Source organism: Spinacia oleracea, chromosome 4 (genome assembly GCF_020520425.1).
Source record: "Spinacia oleracea cultivar Varoflay chromosome 4, BTI_SOV_V1, whole genome shotgun sequence".
Taxonomy (NCBI): Eukaryota; Viridiplantae; Streptophyta; class Magnoliopsida; order Caryophyllales; family Amaranthaceae; genus Spinacia; species Spinacia oleracea.
In genome coordinates, this window is record NC_079490.1 from 18502822 (window position 1) to 18518623 (window position 15802).

The 15802-nt window shown below is 37.2% G+C and overlaps 1 protein-coding gene across 6 annotated transcripts; it reads left to right on the plus strand.

The window, feature by feature from the left end:
* Positions 1-5727: 5727 nt before the first annotated feature.
* Positions 5728-12542, plus strand: LOC110777181 (serine/arginine-rich splicing factor SR30). Of its 6 annotated transcripts, XR_002530353.2 has the most exons (15): positions 5728-5876; positions 6750-6860; positions 7646-7711; positions 7836-7910; positions 8011-8116; positions 8194-8240; positions 8397-8460; positions 9039-9088; positions 9179-9235; positions 9317-9429; positions 9512-9598; positions 11333-11410; positions 11510-11761; positions 11962-12034; positions 12130-12196. XR_002530353.2 is itself a non-coding variant. In XM_021981790.2 (13 exons), exons 2-13 carry the CDS (start codon positions 6774-6776, stop codon positions 12175-12177), a joined length of 873 nt encoding a protein of 290 aa, XP_021837482.1. In that variant the 5' UTR covers positions 5731-5876; positions 6750-6773; the 3' UTR covers positions 12178-12542. The 6 variants fall into 6 exon arrangements, 2 of the variants coding, with proteins under 2 accessions (XP_021837482.1, XP_056699224.1); XR_002530350.2 differs by having other exon boundaries at positions 11333-11761; XR_002530352.2 differs by lacking the exon at positions 5728-5876 and adding an exon at positions 5890-6041 and having other exon boundaries at positions 11333-11761.
* The last annotated feature ends 3260 nt before the right edge of the window (positions 12543-15802 follow it).

Consider the following 15802-nt stretch of genomic DNA (forward strand, 5'->3'; position numbering starts at 1 on the left):
CAAAAATAACCTAAGTCCACTAGCTAGGTAGCAAGGGAAGTCAGGATCGAATCCACAGGGAAACAGGCGTTCTTTCTACTATCAATTAATTAAACTAGACTATTGGGAACAAGAGTTGGTTGATTGATTGTATGCTAAGACTACGAACGACAATTAAACGATTATGAATCAATATATTAAGGAATCTAGGGCATAGGTTCACCAACAAATAACAATCCAGGACAACGAACAATCACAATAATCAACAAGGTAATTAATTAGACTAGCATGCTCTCTCGAATCGATACTAATCATAGACTTAGAATTAACGGGCTCTCGCTACGTATTAATCCTAATTCCACCTATTGGCACAAGCCTAAACATCAAATTGCATCTCTCGAATCTTAATTTGATATTGCATAACTACCACAATTAAACCTGCGCAAATCTAATTGTATAGTGAAATAAACCAATCAATAGGAATTAATTACAATGCCAACAATCACAATTATTCAATGTCCCTTCATATTAATCATGGATCCCCAAACCCTAGAAATTAGACTACTCAAGCATATTAACAATAAACAAAGCAATTAGCATGATTGAAAACATAATTAAGGGCAAAACAAAAGATTGAAATAAAGAACAATACCTAATTGAAGAACAATGGCAAAGGAAAGCTTGAATTTTGGATTGAAAATAAACTAAGTGTTTAGAACAAATTAGAGAGAAAAACTAAGCTTAGGGAAATAAAACTAAGTGTTTAATACTAGAATGTGAGATAATAAGATGTTCAACTAAATTAACTAAGGGATCTATTTATAGTTTTGCCCAAAAACATTAAGAAAAAACGGAAACACTAAGGCAAAACGCGCGCACAAGTAGCCCAGGGTTGTCGTCGCCCGGTCGGGTGGCCAACCGCCCGACGGGCGACCAGCTCGAAATCCGCCCGACGGGCGTAGGGCTGCCCGGAGGGAGACTTCTGGATTTCTTCCGCACGCGCCCGATCGGGCGGCTCTCGCCCGGCGGGCGGAGAGCGATTTTGCTGCCTGCTGCTTCTGATGGGCGCCCGATGGGCACCGGGCGAAGACCCGCCCGACGGGCGCCGCGAGACTTTTCGTTTCTTTGGCTTGCTCGCCCGGTGGGTGATGGGAGATCTTCCGGGCGAAAAGCTAAATGTGTCCGCAACACCGAGTCTAACTTCCGGGGCTCAATCATGAACATCTAAGGCTCCCGTAAGTCGACAGTAATCGTCCCGAATCCCTTCGGGATCATGTAGTGGCCTAAATCATCATGAAACGGGTCTAAAAAGACCAATTTCTCACTAAGTAATCCTGAAACTCAAGGCACACTCAAATATACAGATTAGTACTAAAAATAGCTCCTAAGAGCTCATTTAACACATAAAAGTACTAAGGGACGGGGGTAGAATACTATATAAAACATGTATATCAATATTATCTTTCAGGTTTTAAAATTTAAATTCATATTTACGAGGTTAGTTATATTTTATATTTTATTTCGTCATTTATAAATAACTTAACGTTTTTATTAACGACAAATTTTATTCGAAAGTTAAATTTATTTCTATTAGCACTTAAAAGAATTATTTTGAAAATTAACTTTACTCAAGGAAATTATTTTATTTTCAGATTAATGCCCAAAATAAGTAATTAAATTCTGAAAATTTATTAAATTCCTAAAATACCCTTATTTCACCCAAGAAACCAAAAATCAGTTTCTTCACCTTCTTCTTCTCCTTCACGTATCTCTTTACCATGAAAGTCAAACTCAACTTTCCATTTGTCATCTTCATTTTCATTCTCAAAGTGATTCAGCAATTCATTGACACTAATCTGAAATTCAAAGCCTTAGTCACCATGTTCTTAATATTCATTTGACATTTGTCATCAAAACCTTGCAAATGAGCTCACTACATACATCAATGGACAATTCCCCATTGCTATAAATAGCTATGCAATCAGACTGAAATTCCAAGCAAAAACAACCATCAACAAACAATAACCATTTCAATTTCAGGTTCAAATTCGATTTTGATTTTAATTTCTAATTTACCTCTTAAATTGAATTCAAACTAAAAACCACCACAACCACCACCGTTACTGCCGCCACCACCACCATTGACCGTTGCCACCACCGCGACAACCCACCACCACCACTCCCTTTGTTGCCCTCTCTCTCCCTCCTCCTCAATCGACCACTGCAAACCCTTCGTCGCTCTCCCTCCTCCACGCACAGCCTCCCCTGTCTCCCTCCTCAATCGACTCCCCTGCCATCTCTCCTCCGCGCTCAGCCACCGCGCCGCCGTTCTGGTGTGCCGCCTCCTCCGCGCAGCCCTCCTCCGGTCACAAACCCGCCGCCCAACCTCCTTCTTTTCTCCTCCCCCATCGTGCTTGCTCCTCTGCTTTTCTTTGCTTGGCCTTGCGCCCTTTCCTACTTCACGTTCTAGGAACTAAGTTCCATTTTGGAACTTTGGGCTCCTTCCAAAATCTAAATCCTGGCCCAAGTTTTTGTTAGGTGAGCCTTATGGCCTTATTTCATTTTCAGATTTTACCCATTTATTTTGATACAATATTCATGTTTTATAAAAGTAATTTTTTGTTAAGCACTTTAACCTTAAATATAATATTATGAATTTTTATAATTATATATACATAAATGTATTTTGACGTAAATCTAATTTAATAATATTTTCATTAAATTATGGAATTATGTTTTAAAATCATTATTTATAAACTTATTACTTATAAAAATATCGATTTTAGATTAATTATCGATTTAATACTAATTCAATAAATATTTTGAAAGAATTCGGACTCGGAGCTCAGGAAGAACGAACCAAACGAAAAGGCTTAGCAAATCGTGGGATTGAGGTAACGGTTATTGCTAGTACCCGCAATCCCTTCGAAATGTATTTATGAATGATGTTATGAATGATTGATGTTTTATAATGATGTTTTATGATTTGCGGGATTACAAGTATGTTTTGATTGAATCGATTTATGATAATGCAGCTTTATGCAAAGTATTGATTTAACGAATTATTATTCCTGAAAGAAATGATTTTATGAAATAACGAGATTTAATGGTTTTATTGAACCACCCTGAATGAATGAGATTTTCCTGATTAATGTTCAATTAAAAGAAATGTAACATGATAAATGAAAGTGTAAGAACTGGTCAAGTTCCCCTGATAAGAAGCACTGGCTTCCCCTGATATGGAACCAAGGTTCCCCCTGAAATGAAGCACTGGCTTCCCCTGTTATGGAGCCCAGGCTCCCCTTGAAATGAAGCACTGGCTTCCCCTGTTATGGAGCCCAGGCTCCCCCTGTTATGAAGCACTGACTTCCCCTGTTCGTAGGAGACATCCTACCATGTTTTCCTGTAAAGTCCTGACGACCAGAATAATACTGTTAAAAGGAAAAAGGATTAATGAAATGATATTCCTGAAATGATGTTCCTGAAATGATATTCCTGAAATGATGTTCCTGAAATGATATTCTTGAAATGATGTTCCTGAAATGATATTTCTCAAATGATGCTTTCGAAATGATGCTTTTGAAATGATGATTTATTAAATGTTTTACTATATTCTATTTTCCCTGTTTATTAAATAAAATGAATTGAAATGATGTTACGATGCTAGGGTAACTCGTTACTGAGTCTTCGGCTCACCGTTTTGTTTTCTGTTTTAGGTACTGCTGGGGACCACGGAAACGAGTAGTGGCGAGGATTTCACTATAGCTATGTTCACCTAAGTAATGTTAAGTTGTAACGAGTTTAAGTAAAGATTCTTGATTAAGTTACGTACTTTTATTAAGGAATTAAAAAGGATTATGATGATAATTCTGGAGTTTAATAGTAATTATTATGATGGTTGCCTTGTAATTCCCAAGAGGGAGTTACGGCAGTAATATCTCGACCGAATTAGGTTAATTCCGCTGCTAAGTATTCCTTAATAAGTGAATTATAGGTCGGGGCGTTACATTAGGGCTTAGGAAAATTATGTGGGGATCAAGGGGGTTAAGATAAGTATTTTTAGGTTTTGAAATCATTAATGAACTAGGCTTAGAAAGTATCTCAAAAGGTTTTAGAGCTTTCTTAGCAAAGGGATGGATTTGCCAAGAAGAGTAAGGCAAGCTTTTTGGACAATTTTTATCATCACAACGACTTCCAACGGTTATTACTTAGTGTTTATCAGTTCATATATTGTTCCAACACAAACAAATATTTTGTACCAGGGTTACGGTGCACGACCACCTGTTATGTGTATACCTTTCTTCAGCTGTGTTTGTGAGCTAATGTTAGTTTCGTTTTGATGAGAGACGAAATTGCAACCATGTTGTTCGAAGTTTCAACTCCAAATGTTTGAAACCAAAGCTCATCCGACACATATCTTGTTGTTCTCTAACTCCTCTAAGTAAATTATACGGAGTAATAGCTTAAAAGTTAACAAGGCCGCTACTCTAAGTAACTTATGTTCTAATCTTATCTTTTAATTAATTTTAGTCAATGTTCAAATGTTCAGTGAGCTCACATGAAAAAAGCTGTTGGGCTTCGAGCATTATTCGTCCTCCAGAGATTAAATAGCTTTATAATTTAGACTCTTGGCTAATTGTCCTCTATTGGCATTTGGCAATGGGGACGGGTTTAGGATTAGGCCAGAGTATGTGGTCTGTTGGACGATTTAATCGTTGTATCGTTGTCTCGGAGTTTTCGTATACTTCCTTCGTTCTGAATATATCGCATCATCTGTTTTATACACTATTCACATTACGACTTTCACCATTTTTTTTATTCGTACGTAAGGACATTTTAGTCATGTGGGGTCATCTTAAATTCGTATCGATACATACTTTCTAAATATAATATTTTTATAATTTTTACTTGCACACAATTTGAGATATTAAGAGTCAAAGTAATGATTAAAGGAGTAAAAATCAACCATGTTGCGATATTTTCGGAACAGAGAAAATATATTAAATAAGGCAAATTTGTTAAAAATGACCTTTTATAACCCAAATTTTGCGAGAAAGGACCTTATATAATTTTTTTTGTGAAATCACACCTTAATGTAATTTTTTTGCGAGAAAGGACATTGTATAATTTTTTTTTTTGTGAAATCACACCTTAATATATTTTTTTTTGCGAAAGACAACCAAAAGTAAATTTCCGGCATTGACTGAGCTTTTTCGGCCATTGACTTGCACGTGAGAAGCACGTGTGACTTTATTTTGCTAATCACACCCAATTTTCCTCCAAAATACTAAGCTTTAAAACCTAAAGTTGAAAAAAAAAATCGAAATAAAATCAAGTTTGAAAATTCAAGACTCGAGAAAATCAATGTTTTTAGCCAACGTAAGCCACACGTGCTGCTCCCGTGCAAGTCAATGGCCGAAAAGCTCAGTCAATGCTGGAAACTTCCCTTAGGTCATTTCTCGCAAAAAAAAAAATACTTTAGGGTGTGTTTTCACAAAAAAATTATATAAGGTCCTTTCTCGCAAAATTTAAGTTATAAAAGGTCCCTTTTAACAAATTTGCCATTAAATATGATGCTTTTTCAGGTAGTCCACCTGCTGTTTTCTTTTCTAATAAAAAAAAAAAACAAACGCTCTCACTAATGAGATCTCGACAAAATGGTTAAAAGTCTCAGCTTCAAAACCCCTCCACAAAAGCCGCTCTCAAGATGGTGGCGCGTGGATGAAAGCTTTAAGATCCCCAAAGATCAAACGTATGGTACACAATAAAAGCGTAGAGCAGTGAAGCACCGAACCAAGTCTCTACATTTTTGTCACATACTCCGTATTAATATAACCCTACTTTCTCTCTCCTCTCGAAACTACTTTCCAGAGACTTCCAATTTCTAATTTTTCACGGTACGCTCTACACGTCTTCTTCTCGTTTTTCCTGTTTTTCAATCTCCTCATTCTTTCGTGCTCAAAACTATAATTTCAACTTCGATATATTTTTTTTCCGATTATTTTTTTAAAAATTGATTAGTGATTCAGTTAACTCTTTCATCGTACTAGTAGTTTAGTTCGGTAATTTCTCTTCTGATTTATTGTCGGATGTTTGATTAACAATATTTGTAATTTGATTCCTCTGTTTCTTATCTTGGTTGCAGAAAAGTTAGGTTTTTTTTAATATCGTTGATTAGAATTAATCGGATTCTATGTCATATTTTGATTTGATTTTGTGATTTGTTTCTTGTACCTTGATTTCTATTTGATATATCATAATTTTCAATTTTTGGTGGTTAATTTTAATTTTTCAATTTTATTTGTTTATTGTAATTGGCTGAATTATGCAAATTTTTTATGTTTGAATTGATCTTTCTGAATGTGGATTGCCCAATTTATTACCCTTAAACCTAATAACATTAATTAGAATTACTGAGAACTAGTTTTCGACAAGAGCTTAGCTCCGAATATTGATACAAATGTATTCTTGGTTTTATTTTTGTTGGATTAACTTCCAGTTTTCGAATTTAAAATCGTAATAGGTAATTCGATTTTCGAACAATTAGTTTATTAAAAAATAAATTCTTTGAAGTTCTTTTAAATTTTGGTTTAAAGGATTTATTTCCCCGAAATGTAGTTTTTGTGGGAAAAAATTTCTCAGGATTCTGTCAAGTGTTCATTGCGGTTATAACATTAGTAGTATGTGTATAGAGGACTAGTGTTTTTTTTTCCTTCTTCCATGTCCCCTCTTGGAACTTTGCAATAGTTGACTGTATTTTTGTTGTGCAGCTTTTCTCAAGGTTGAAGACAGCTATGACGAAACGCATTTATCGTACTATTTATGTTGGAAATCTTCCCGGTGATATTCGGGAGAGAGAGGTGGAGGATATTTTTTACAAGGTTGGTCTTTATAATGTATTATGTGGTTCCTTTGTGGCGATTCCAGCCCGAACTGACAATGTAGTATTTTGTATGAGTGTTGGTCAATTTTGTTATGTGAATTGCTCTAGGTTTTGATAATGGTACCTGAAATGAAATATAATCTCTTACAAATTGAGAACTTCTTGCCCTTCATGTTAGACTTGAATACTTTATGATTTAGTTTCTTTGAGCTTGAGGATTGGGGATATGTATGACTTTATATACATGTGAAGTCCGTAGAAAAAAAAAAAATCCGTGCAGTAGGTTCATAATGCTTTGAGTACAATTTCAATAAGGAATGGCTGAATGATGATCCTACCTTTGCCAAAATAAAATAGAGAAGATTTGGGACCTTGCATCTCAATCAAGAAATTTTCAACATGAGAGACAAATTTATAGACTTATAGTGTGTACGCGGGTGTTTTTTTGGGTAGGTAGGGTTTGTTTGTGTTGGAGGGGGGGGGGGGGGGGGGGGGTAATTTCCGGTGTTAAGTTAGTGTTCTTAGCATTAAAAATTACAGTGTGTACGCGGGTGTTTTTTTGGGTGGGTAGGGTTTGTGTGTGTTGGGGGGGGGGGGGGGGGGGAATTACCTGTGTTAAGTTATTGTTCTTAGCATTAAAACATACCTGTTAGTGGCAGACCACCTCAGTATATAGAGTCTAGTTTGTGGTTCTTTATCAGACCTTCAATGATATAACTATTTTCTGGTAGCTGAGTAAAATAAGCTTCATCAGTGCCGCTAATTCTTTATGCTCTGATGCAGTATGGCCCAATCGTTGAAATTGATTTGAAGGTTCCGCCAAGGCCTCCAGGTTATGCTTTTGTTGAGGTGAGGACAATTATGAAAAGAAGATAAACATCTAGGATTAGATTGATGAATTGTTTGTGTAACTCATAGCTTCTTTCTCTAATTTGTTGGATTGTTATTGTTTATTTTTAACCATATTTTACAGTTTGAAGATGAACGAGATGCTGAAGATGCTGTGCATGGCCGAAATGGTTATGATTTTGATGGGCATCGTCTACGGGTAGGTATTCTTGGAACCTTGTTTCTGCTGCCTGTCTACATGTGCTTCTTTTTCTGGCTGATGAGACTTGCATCACTTACATTGGTGTTTTAAACTTCAGGTGGAATTCGCTCATGGTGGACGAGGTTCATCATCATCAGACCATCGCAGCAGTTACAGTGGTAGTAGTTATAGAGGGGGAGCACCCAAGCACACTGACTACAGAGGTTAGTCTTGCTTTGCTAGTGACATCTTTTTGGTTATTTCACAGCTATGCAAAATTCTTATATTGGTGTTTCTGCAGTTATGGTCACTGGACTGCCATCATCTGCTTCTTGGCAAGACCTGAAGGTCAGTGTTAACAGTCTTTTTAAACTAGAGGGAATTTGGGGATCATTGTGCTGTGCAGTTTGTGTCTCGCATGAGTTCGATGTTCCCATTCCCATTATATTTTTTCTATCTATTATTCATGTTGTTTTATTGATTTGTGTATTGTATCATAATCAGGATCACATGCGACGAGCTGGAGAAGTTTGTTTTTCAGATGTATTCAAGGATCGTCGTTATGGTGGTAAGTTGGCGCTTATGATGATCCTTGAGTTTCTTCTTACCTAGTGTTTCTTTCATTAGTGGCAGTGATTGATTGTTCAATATGTGGTTTGGCTATGTGTGTGATTTTTATTAATTTTTTCATATTGTTCTGTAAGTCTAGGTAGCAACTGTAAAGTTAAATCGACTTAAAAACTCTTTAGCATTTTGTGTTAGGTTTTGACATTTTCCTAGTATTATCTGGAATGCATCACGGTACTCAAGTTCCACAATGATAACTGCCTTTACTGGGTATATCCATCTTTCTACCCGTCCGATAAAGTCCCATAGTCCTTATGCAAGCTAGCATGTGACAGATGCTGACGACCATGCATATTGGAGATGAGCTAACTATCTTGCGGCATTAAGTTGATTCAAGCCTAAGTCTTGAAATTTGGACCAGAAAATCTGAAAGTTCACATTTTTTTTGAACTTATGTTGGTTGTCTAATATGTGGTGTAGGCCTTTAGGGTCATCCTCAAAAGTTGAGATGTTTTGTTCACTGCATACTTCTAGTTGTACAGTTGTGCCTTTTGACCTGATAAAGCGTTCTTTTTGCAGGCATGGCTGGAGTTGTCGAATATGCAAGTTATGATGATATGAAACGTGCTGTAAGATGTTTTGTTCTGTTTGTTGTTTAGTGGTAATTTTGTTTAGTGCCTTTTTTCCTTGTAGATTATGAGGCGTTCCCTTTTATGCAGGTCAGGAAGCTGGATGATTCTGAATTTCGTAATGCATTCTCTCGCGCTTATATCCGAGTACGTCTCAAAAAAAATTGATTCTCAAATTGAGCATTTACTGTTTTCTTATAGTTTTTCACATTAATTTTACATCTCCAGGTGAAGGAGGACTCGAGGAGTCTGAGTCCAGATGATAGGTCGAGAAGCAGAAGCAGAAGCTACAGCCGTGGCCGTAGTTATAGTCGAAGCCGCAGCCGCAGCCGCAGCCACAGGTGCTGTTATTTGTTTTAAGATGGATTTTGTGCTAAGGTTTTATGATAATGAAACTATGCTGAAAAGTCTCCTTTGATGCAGTATATCTCCGCGAAGAAACTCACGCCGTTCTTATTCTAGATCTCCTTCGAAGTCCCGCTCGAGATCTCCCTCTCGTTCTCGCTCTAGGTATGCTGTTGCTCCTGTTACTCTTGCTCATCAATCACCTTAAGGAAGTATAATGACTAATCATATATGGTTAACAAGATTGCATAATATTGCGTCATATATCTGGTTCATTTCCGTAAACTGCTTAGCTTATACCAACATCTGGTTATAGTTCATCAACGAAGCTAGGTTGTATATGTCTAGCTTCTATTGGCCATCCAGATTCATGTGGCTGCATTATTATGTATTTACGAAGTATCCCTGATTTAACCTCGGTTGAAGGATACATATGTTGTATGATTTAGCTTCTAGTGATGAGCCAGACGTACCAGTCATTTTACACTAATTGCCCCTGATTTGACCTTGGTTAAACATGTAATGTAATTTATTTTTTCCTGATATGCGGAGTAAGATCGTCCTATTATTTCCGGGAGTACAACAGCCGATTAACAGGAATACAGTAGGCCTTCTTACTTGTTTCTGTGTGAAAGATGTTAAGAGGGTATAATACCAGACAGCCAGTTACAGACTTACAGATAATGGAATAAACTAGACTGGAGCAGCAATTAAACCGTATGCACCTGTATATTAAAAGTGTTGGTCGTATTTTTTGGTCTTGGGTGCTGCAAGAGTGGATCGTCGAGAATACGTGGATCTTTTTACGAAGCCTTAGAGGAAGGGAGAAGTCAGAAAACCATTATTTAGCAATTCTTGCTAGATTGTTCCTATTTTTTGAAACCTCTTCCGAGGCTTCCCTCTTCATTTTGTCTATTTATGCTCACATTTTGTCCGACTTTATTTGGTAAATTTCCCTGTTCACATTTTTCTTCAAGCAACTGCATAATGGGTGCTTCTGGAGTGGAATATGGAAGATTATGTAGATTAGTTTTAAAGACTATAGAAGAATGATCGACCATTTTTATTGCCTTTTTTTTATCACTTGACTTCTGCATGGAATCAGTTTGCTTCCTCTTGTCTTTCCCCTTCTCGGATTATCTTCGTCCATTTTCAAAGCATGCCTGTTAGATGCGTTTATTTGCAGTTGGGTGGCTCTGTTGTAGTTTGGAGTCTGGTAGTTAAAGCGTTGACCTGTTAATGTTACCAATGGTTGCATTTCTTCTGTCAATAAGTAGAAAAGGCATAGGGAAGTGCCAAGTTACTTTTTGATGTCTTAACTTATTTTGTAGTGTAATACTATAATTGGTGAGAAAAGAGGGGTTATTGGAGACATGAAGGTAGTTCATTTGTATATGCCATACCAAACTATAAGCTGTGTCTGACACTTGGATGCATAGAGAGGGAGGAGGTTAGATGCTTAAAAACTTCATATTTGGGCAAAAATTAGGTAAAATTTAGACATTTCATATAAGATGCGTATCTGTCTCTGACACTTCTAGCTGCATTCGAGTAACATAGACGTGGCATGCATGTGCTACCGTATCTAATCACATTGTGCTTTCCCACTTCAGATCTGTTGAATTTGGAACTTAATTAAAAACAAAAACTTAGCCTCTTAATTCACGTTAGTTAGTGCAGAGTTCCCAAAATAAAAGCGTGTATTTCTAGGGATAAGTTGTAACTTGTAAGTGATCATATGGGGAAATCAGATAAATTTTCCCATATTAGATATATCAGGAATTAACCATGCCTTTTGATGGTTTTTGAGACACGATCGATCATATTTGAAACAGATGAGTGTTGCCAAATTGTTTTAACATGTTTATGAAGGCTGTCTTCTTTGTTTCTTTAATCCAGCTCTTTGCGGCAGTCTGGGGATTGGACAAAGGGGGCTTGGATCTCTTTGCACGTCAAACATGCTCATTTCCATCCAAGGTGGACAAATTTTAGTAAATATAACAAGACCCAGGCTGGTATTTTGTTATTTTTTGGACATGTTTAATATTGGGAAGCATGTCTGGATATGTGTTTAAGGTATAATATTTGGCGGAGGTTCTTGGGTGTTAGCTGACGGAATCTTTGGTTCAATAAGAAAGAGCCGGATTCTTCTCGTAACTCATAAGTGCTCTAGTGTCTTGGAACACAAAGCATATCATAGCCAAATTGCAAACTTAAAGGATATTGGTAGATACATTGTTCAGTGCATTTTAAGTGCGAAACTTGGTTTTGGGACTTGTTGCTTCTCTCGTTGGTGAACATGAGATTCCACTACGAGCTGACTTGATGGTAAGGTTGGGATTTCTTGCTCTGGTCCAAAATAGCTCTCCCCTCACTCCCCCTTCTGGTGTTTTCACTTATAATTTTGAGTGTGAAGGTCCAAAATCATCCTGTTGAATGCTTGTCAGAATGAATCATCATGACTATTTGGTAGAGCAGTCAATCCCTCAACACTGACTTTGGATTGTTTTGCTCTATTTTGTTTACAGATCCTTATCAAGATCCAGGTCCCCAGTTCGTCGCAGAGTTAGCAGGAGTGCTAGTCGATCACTTTCACCAGCTGTATGATACTTTTGTTGATGTTCCATATTAGTCTCTACTTGTGTTGTTTGTGTTTTTTAGTTCACTGAACAAACAATATGTTATGTGTATTGCAGGCTCGATCTGATAGGAGTCAATCTGTGAAGTCTGAGGAGCGTTGCTGAGTGAAGGAGATTATTGCCGGACAAACTAGTGGATGTCGTGTTACATTAAGTGTTATGTGGTAGGCGTATAATTGACGTAGATTTTCTCAGTTTAAGCTGATAATTCGGACCTCTGATTAGATATTGGTGTATTTATAATGCTGGCCGATTGTCCTTGATAATTTTCATAAATTTGTCTTTTGAGGACTAGAGTGAAAGCGGGTTCACGTATGAACTCAAAGTAGCGAATCTTTCATAGCTGCGCTGTGTAATTTGGGATCTGAATTTTATTGTTTTAGGGTTCTAGACTTCTAGTGTAATGTGACAATGAACTTTGAGGTTTAGCTTTCCTAGTAAAGAGCTCATAAGTGATATTCTCCGTAGTATGATTCATAGTATCTGAAATTATGCGTGGTTTTCAATTTTGAATAATGTTTTTTTTTTGTGCATTTTAGCTTTTAGAAATGGCTTTGTTATAGTCGAAGTTCCTCCTCAAGTTTTCCTTAGCGTCACTGGCTAAGGTTACATCTGGTAAAATTTTGTAGGGTAAAACCCTCTAGATTCTCCTCTCTTGCATTTGTGATTGTCTATCTAATACTTCATCTGTTTTTATTTAAATGACACAATTATTTAGTCACATTTGCCAATGCACGATTTCAAACATTAATATCTTCAATTTTGAATAAGAAAAAATTATAAAAAGTTGATATTTAAAAAATATTTATTGAGACGAATCTAAGAAAATCCTACACGACTATTTTTTACTTAAGTATAAACCACAAAAGAAAGTCAAAAGGAGGTTGTATGAATAGTGTCTAAAATTTTATTGTGTCGTGTATATATAAGAATGGAGGAAGTAGTTGGATGATACACTCAGCTTATTAACATTTCACACTCACTGATCCACCCTCAATTAAGAGATGAGAATCAGTATTGATCAATTAAGAGGACATGAGAATAAGAGTAAGCCCTTAAGAATATATAATCAATTATTAATCAAACAGAATTTGGGGAAGAAGAGGAAGAGTAGAGAAATGAGGAAGTTTGTTATTAATTTCTAAAATGGGGCTTATATAGCCTTACACAATGGTGGAACCAGGAATTCAACGTTGGGGGGGCGAGAAATAAAATGGAACTAAAAAATAGGGGGGGGGGGGGGCGAGGAAAAAAATGAAACTAAAAAAAAAAAAAAGGTATTAGGTTTCGAACCCCAAACCAAGGAGTATACATGAAAATAAACTAGAAATAACCATTGAGGCAAGTAGCATTAGTAATATATTTTAGTATTTATTGCTATATATAACAGTTCTTAAAAATTGTTGGGGGGGCGGCCGCCCCCACCCGCCCCCCTATCTCCGCCACTGGCCTTACAAGTCAACAGGAAAAGGAATACACGAAACAGTAATGATATGTCACCATGACAATTATAACAACCTTAGGCGTTTGGTTCGCACTGTGTGAAAGGAATGAAGTCAATAAAGGAAAAGGAGGAGAAAGGAACTTAAGTAAATTTAGTTTTTATCTCTCTTTTTCTATCCTCTGCTTCATCGGTCCATCCTATTATCAAACCACCGTCGCCGCCGTCCCAGCAATTAGTCAACCTTTTCCCCGATTTTCCAACAATTAAAAAAACAATTAATCTACGATTAAACACCCCCCCCCCCCACCCTCAAATTTCACGCCATTGATCATCTGGCACTTGATTCATCAATATGATCTACGATGGATCTGCACTCGATTCATCATCTATGATTGATCAAGGAACAACAAGCACTCGATTCATCATCTATGGTCTAGTAGGTGCATGATGGTGGGGTGGTGGGTCGACGGTGTTAAGGTGGTTTCGGAATCTAGTTGTTGCGGTCTTGCAGGAGGATCAACAATAGGTCGGTCGACAATGAGGGTACGTGTTGTAGGTGGTGGATGGTGTTTCAAGGTTGGTCAATGGTGGTCACCATTTTTTGTGGTTTTGAAGGAAAGAGAATGAAAAAACCTTAGGGGGGGGGGGTTGGGGGTATCAATCTAGTGCCCTTTGGGATAAGTGAAAAAGAAATGAGGGTAAAGAGAATGACAAAAACGCTTAACAAACAACAACAGAGGGAACGCTACAAATTCATTCACTTACCATTAAATAAATACCCCAACCAAACGCCCCCTTATTGAAATTATTCCTCATTGTCTACATTCACCTCCAATCTCAGGTGCCAGGTCATTGTCTCTTTTTGTCTAGTTGTGCCAATTTCCTCCTTTATCCATTGTGTGATCTCCACTTGCTGGCTCTACGAGGAGCATGTCTCTTGAGTTGATCCTTGACCCCAAGGACCAAAGTGTGGAAACTTAGCTTCAATATCAACTGCATTCTCCCATGTTGCCTCCTCAGGTCCATACCTAGACCAATGAATAAGCCATTGAATAACAACATGATTTGACCTCTTAACTCATTTTGTTAATCACTGCAATACATTACTTAGATCCAGTATAGTCAAAGATGTGGAGTGAAGTAGAATCAACCTTGTAAGTATACTTCTGTAATACCTCGTATTTTTATAATAATTATAAATATATTTTATTATATTTATAAAGCATTTCATGATTTTTAGAATTTATTTCGCATTTAAATATTATTTAAATGTATTTTAATTAATTAGAACATTTATTATTTTAATTAATTATGAAACGAATTTAATTTTCGAGTCGGGAAATTTAATGGGTCGCAAGTAATTTTAAAGGTTTGGGTTTTTAAATAAAAGTCCAACTCGTTTTATTAAACGAGCCCAATCAAAAGAATTTAATTCTAAACTCTAAGCTAGCCCAATCATTTAATTGCTAAGCCCAACATCAAGTTCCTAAGCCCAGCCCACTAGGGATTTGGGAGCCTATAAATAGGACTCTCCTCATTAAATGATCCCCTTATTTTTCATTAAAGCCTTCCTTCCATTCTTGCCCCACACTCCTCTTCTCTCTCCTCTCCTTGTGCCCAGCTCCCCTTCACCCGCACAACACGAGCACTCGTCGTGCCTCGCGTGCTGCTGTGCCCCTCGCTGCCCCGCACACTTCGTCGCTTGCAGCCCGCGCACTCGTCGTGCCCTGTTCCTGCTGCTGCGTGCTATTGTTGTTGTTGTTGTGTGCACTGCTCTCGCCCAGCCACACGCACACCCTCACTCTCTTGCTCGCCCTCTCGTCCCGCGCCAGCGCCCTACTGCTGCTGCCTTCGTTCTCGCCCGCGCGCGCACACGCACAAGGTGTGTGTGTGTGTGTATGTTATTGCTCGTTCATTCAATTCTTTCGCGCAATCACATTTAATTCGTAATTGTTCCGTGCTATAGGCCGGATTGGTATAATTCTCTTATTCCTTACCTATTCTATTTCAATTCCGTATTTTAAATTAAATTATTATTATTGTTTTGAATAATTAAAATGTTGGGAATCGGTTGTGAACACCGTATTGTGATGATTTACATGTTTTAATTCTTGAGGCGTATTTTAATTATTAAAGTATGAATTTTCAGATTTGTTTATTTAATAAAGACTTGATTTTTATGGTGTTAAAGTGATTTTTATTGGAGAATTAAAGTTAGGGTTTTAACCTAGACCTAAAGGGTCAATTGATTAGCATAATTAGGTGATTGATTTAATTATGATAATC

Bases quoted from the DNA above. Each gene is read 5' to 3' on its own strand.
- LOC110777181 (XM_021981790.2), top strand. From the start codon at position 6,774: ATGACGAAACGCATTTATCGTACTATTTATGTTGGAAATCTTCCCGGT. The intron at 7,911-8,010 runs GTAGGTATTCTT...TTTAAACTTCAG, and splicing joins TTGATGGGCATCGTCTACGG to GTGGAATTCGCTCATGGTGG. The intron at 9,089-9,178 runs GTAAGATGTTTT...CCTTTTATGCAG, and splicing joins ATGATGATATGAAACGTGCT to GTCAGGAAGCTGGATGATTC.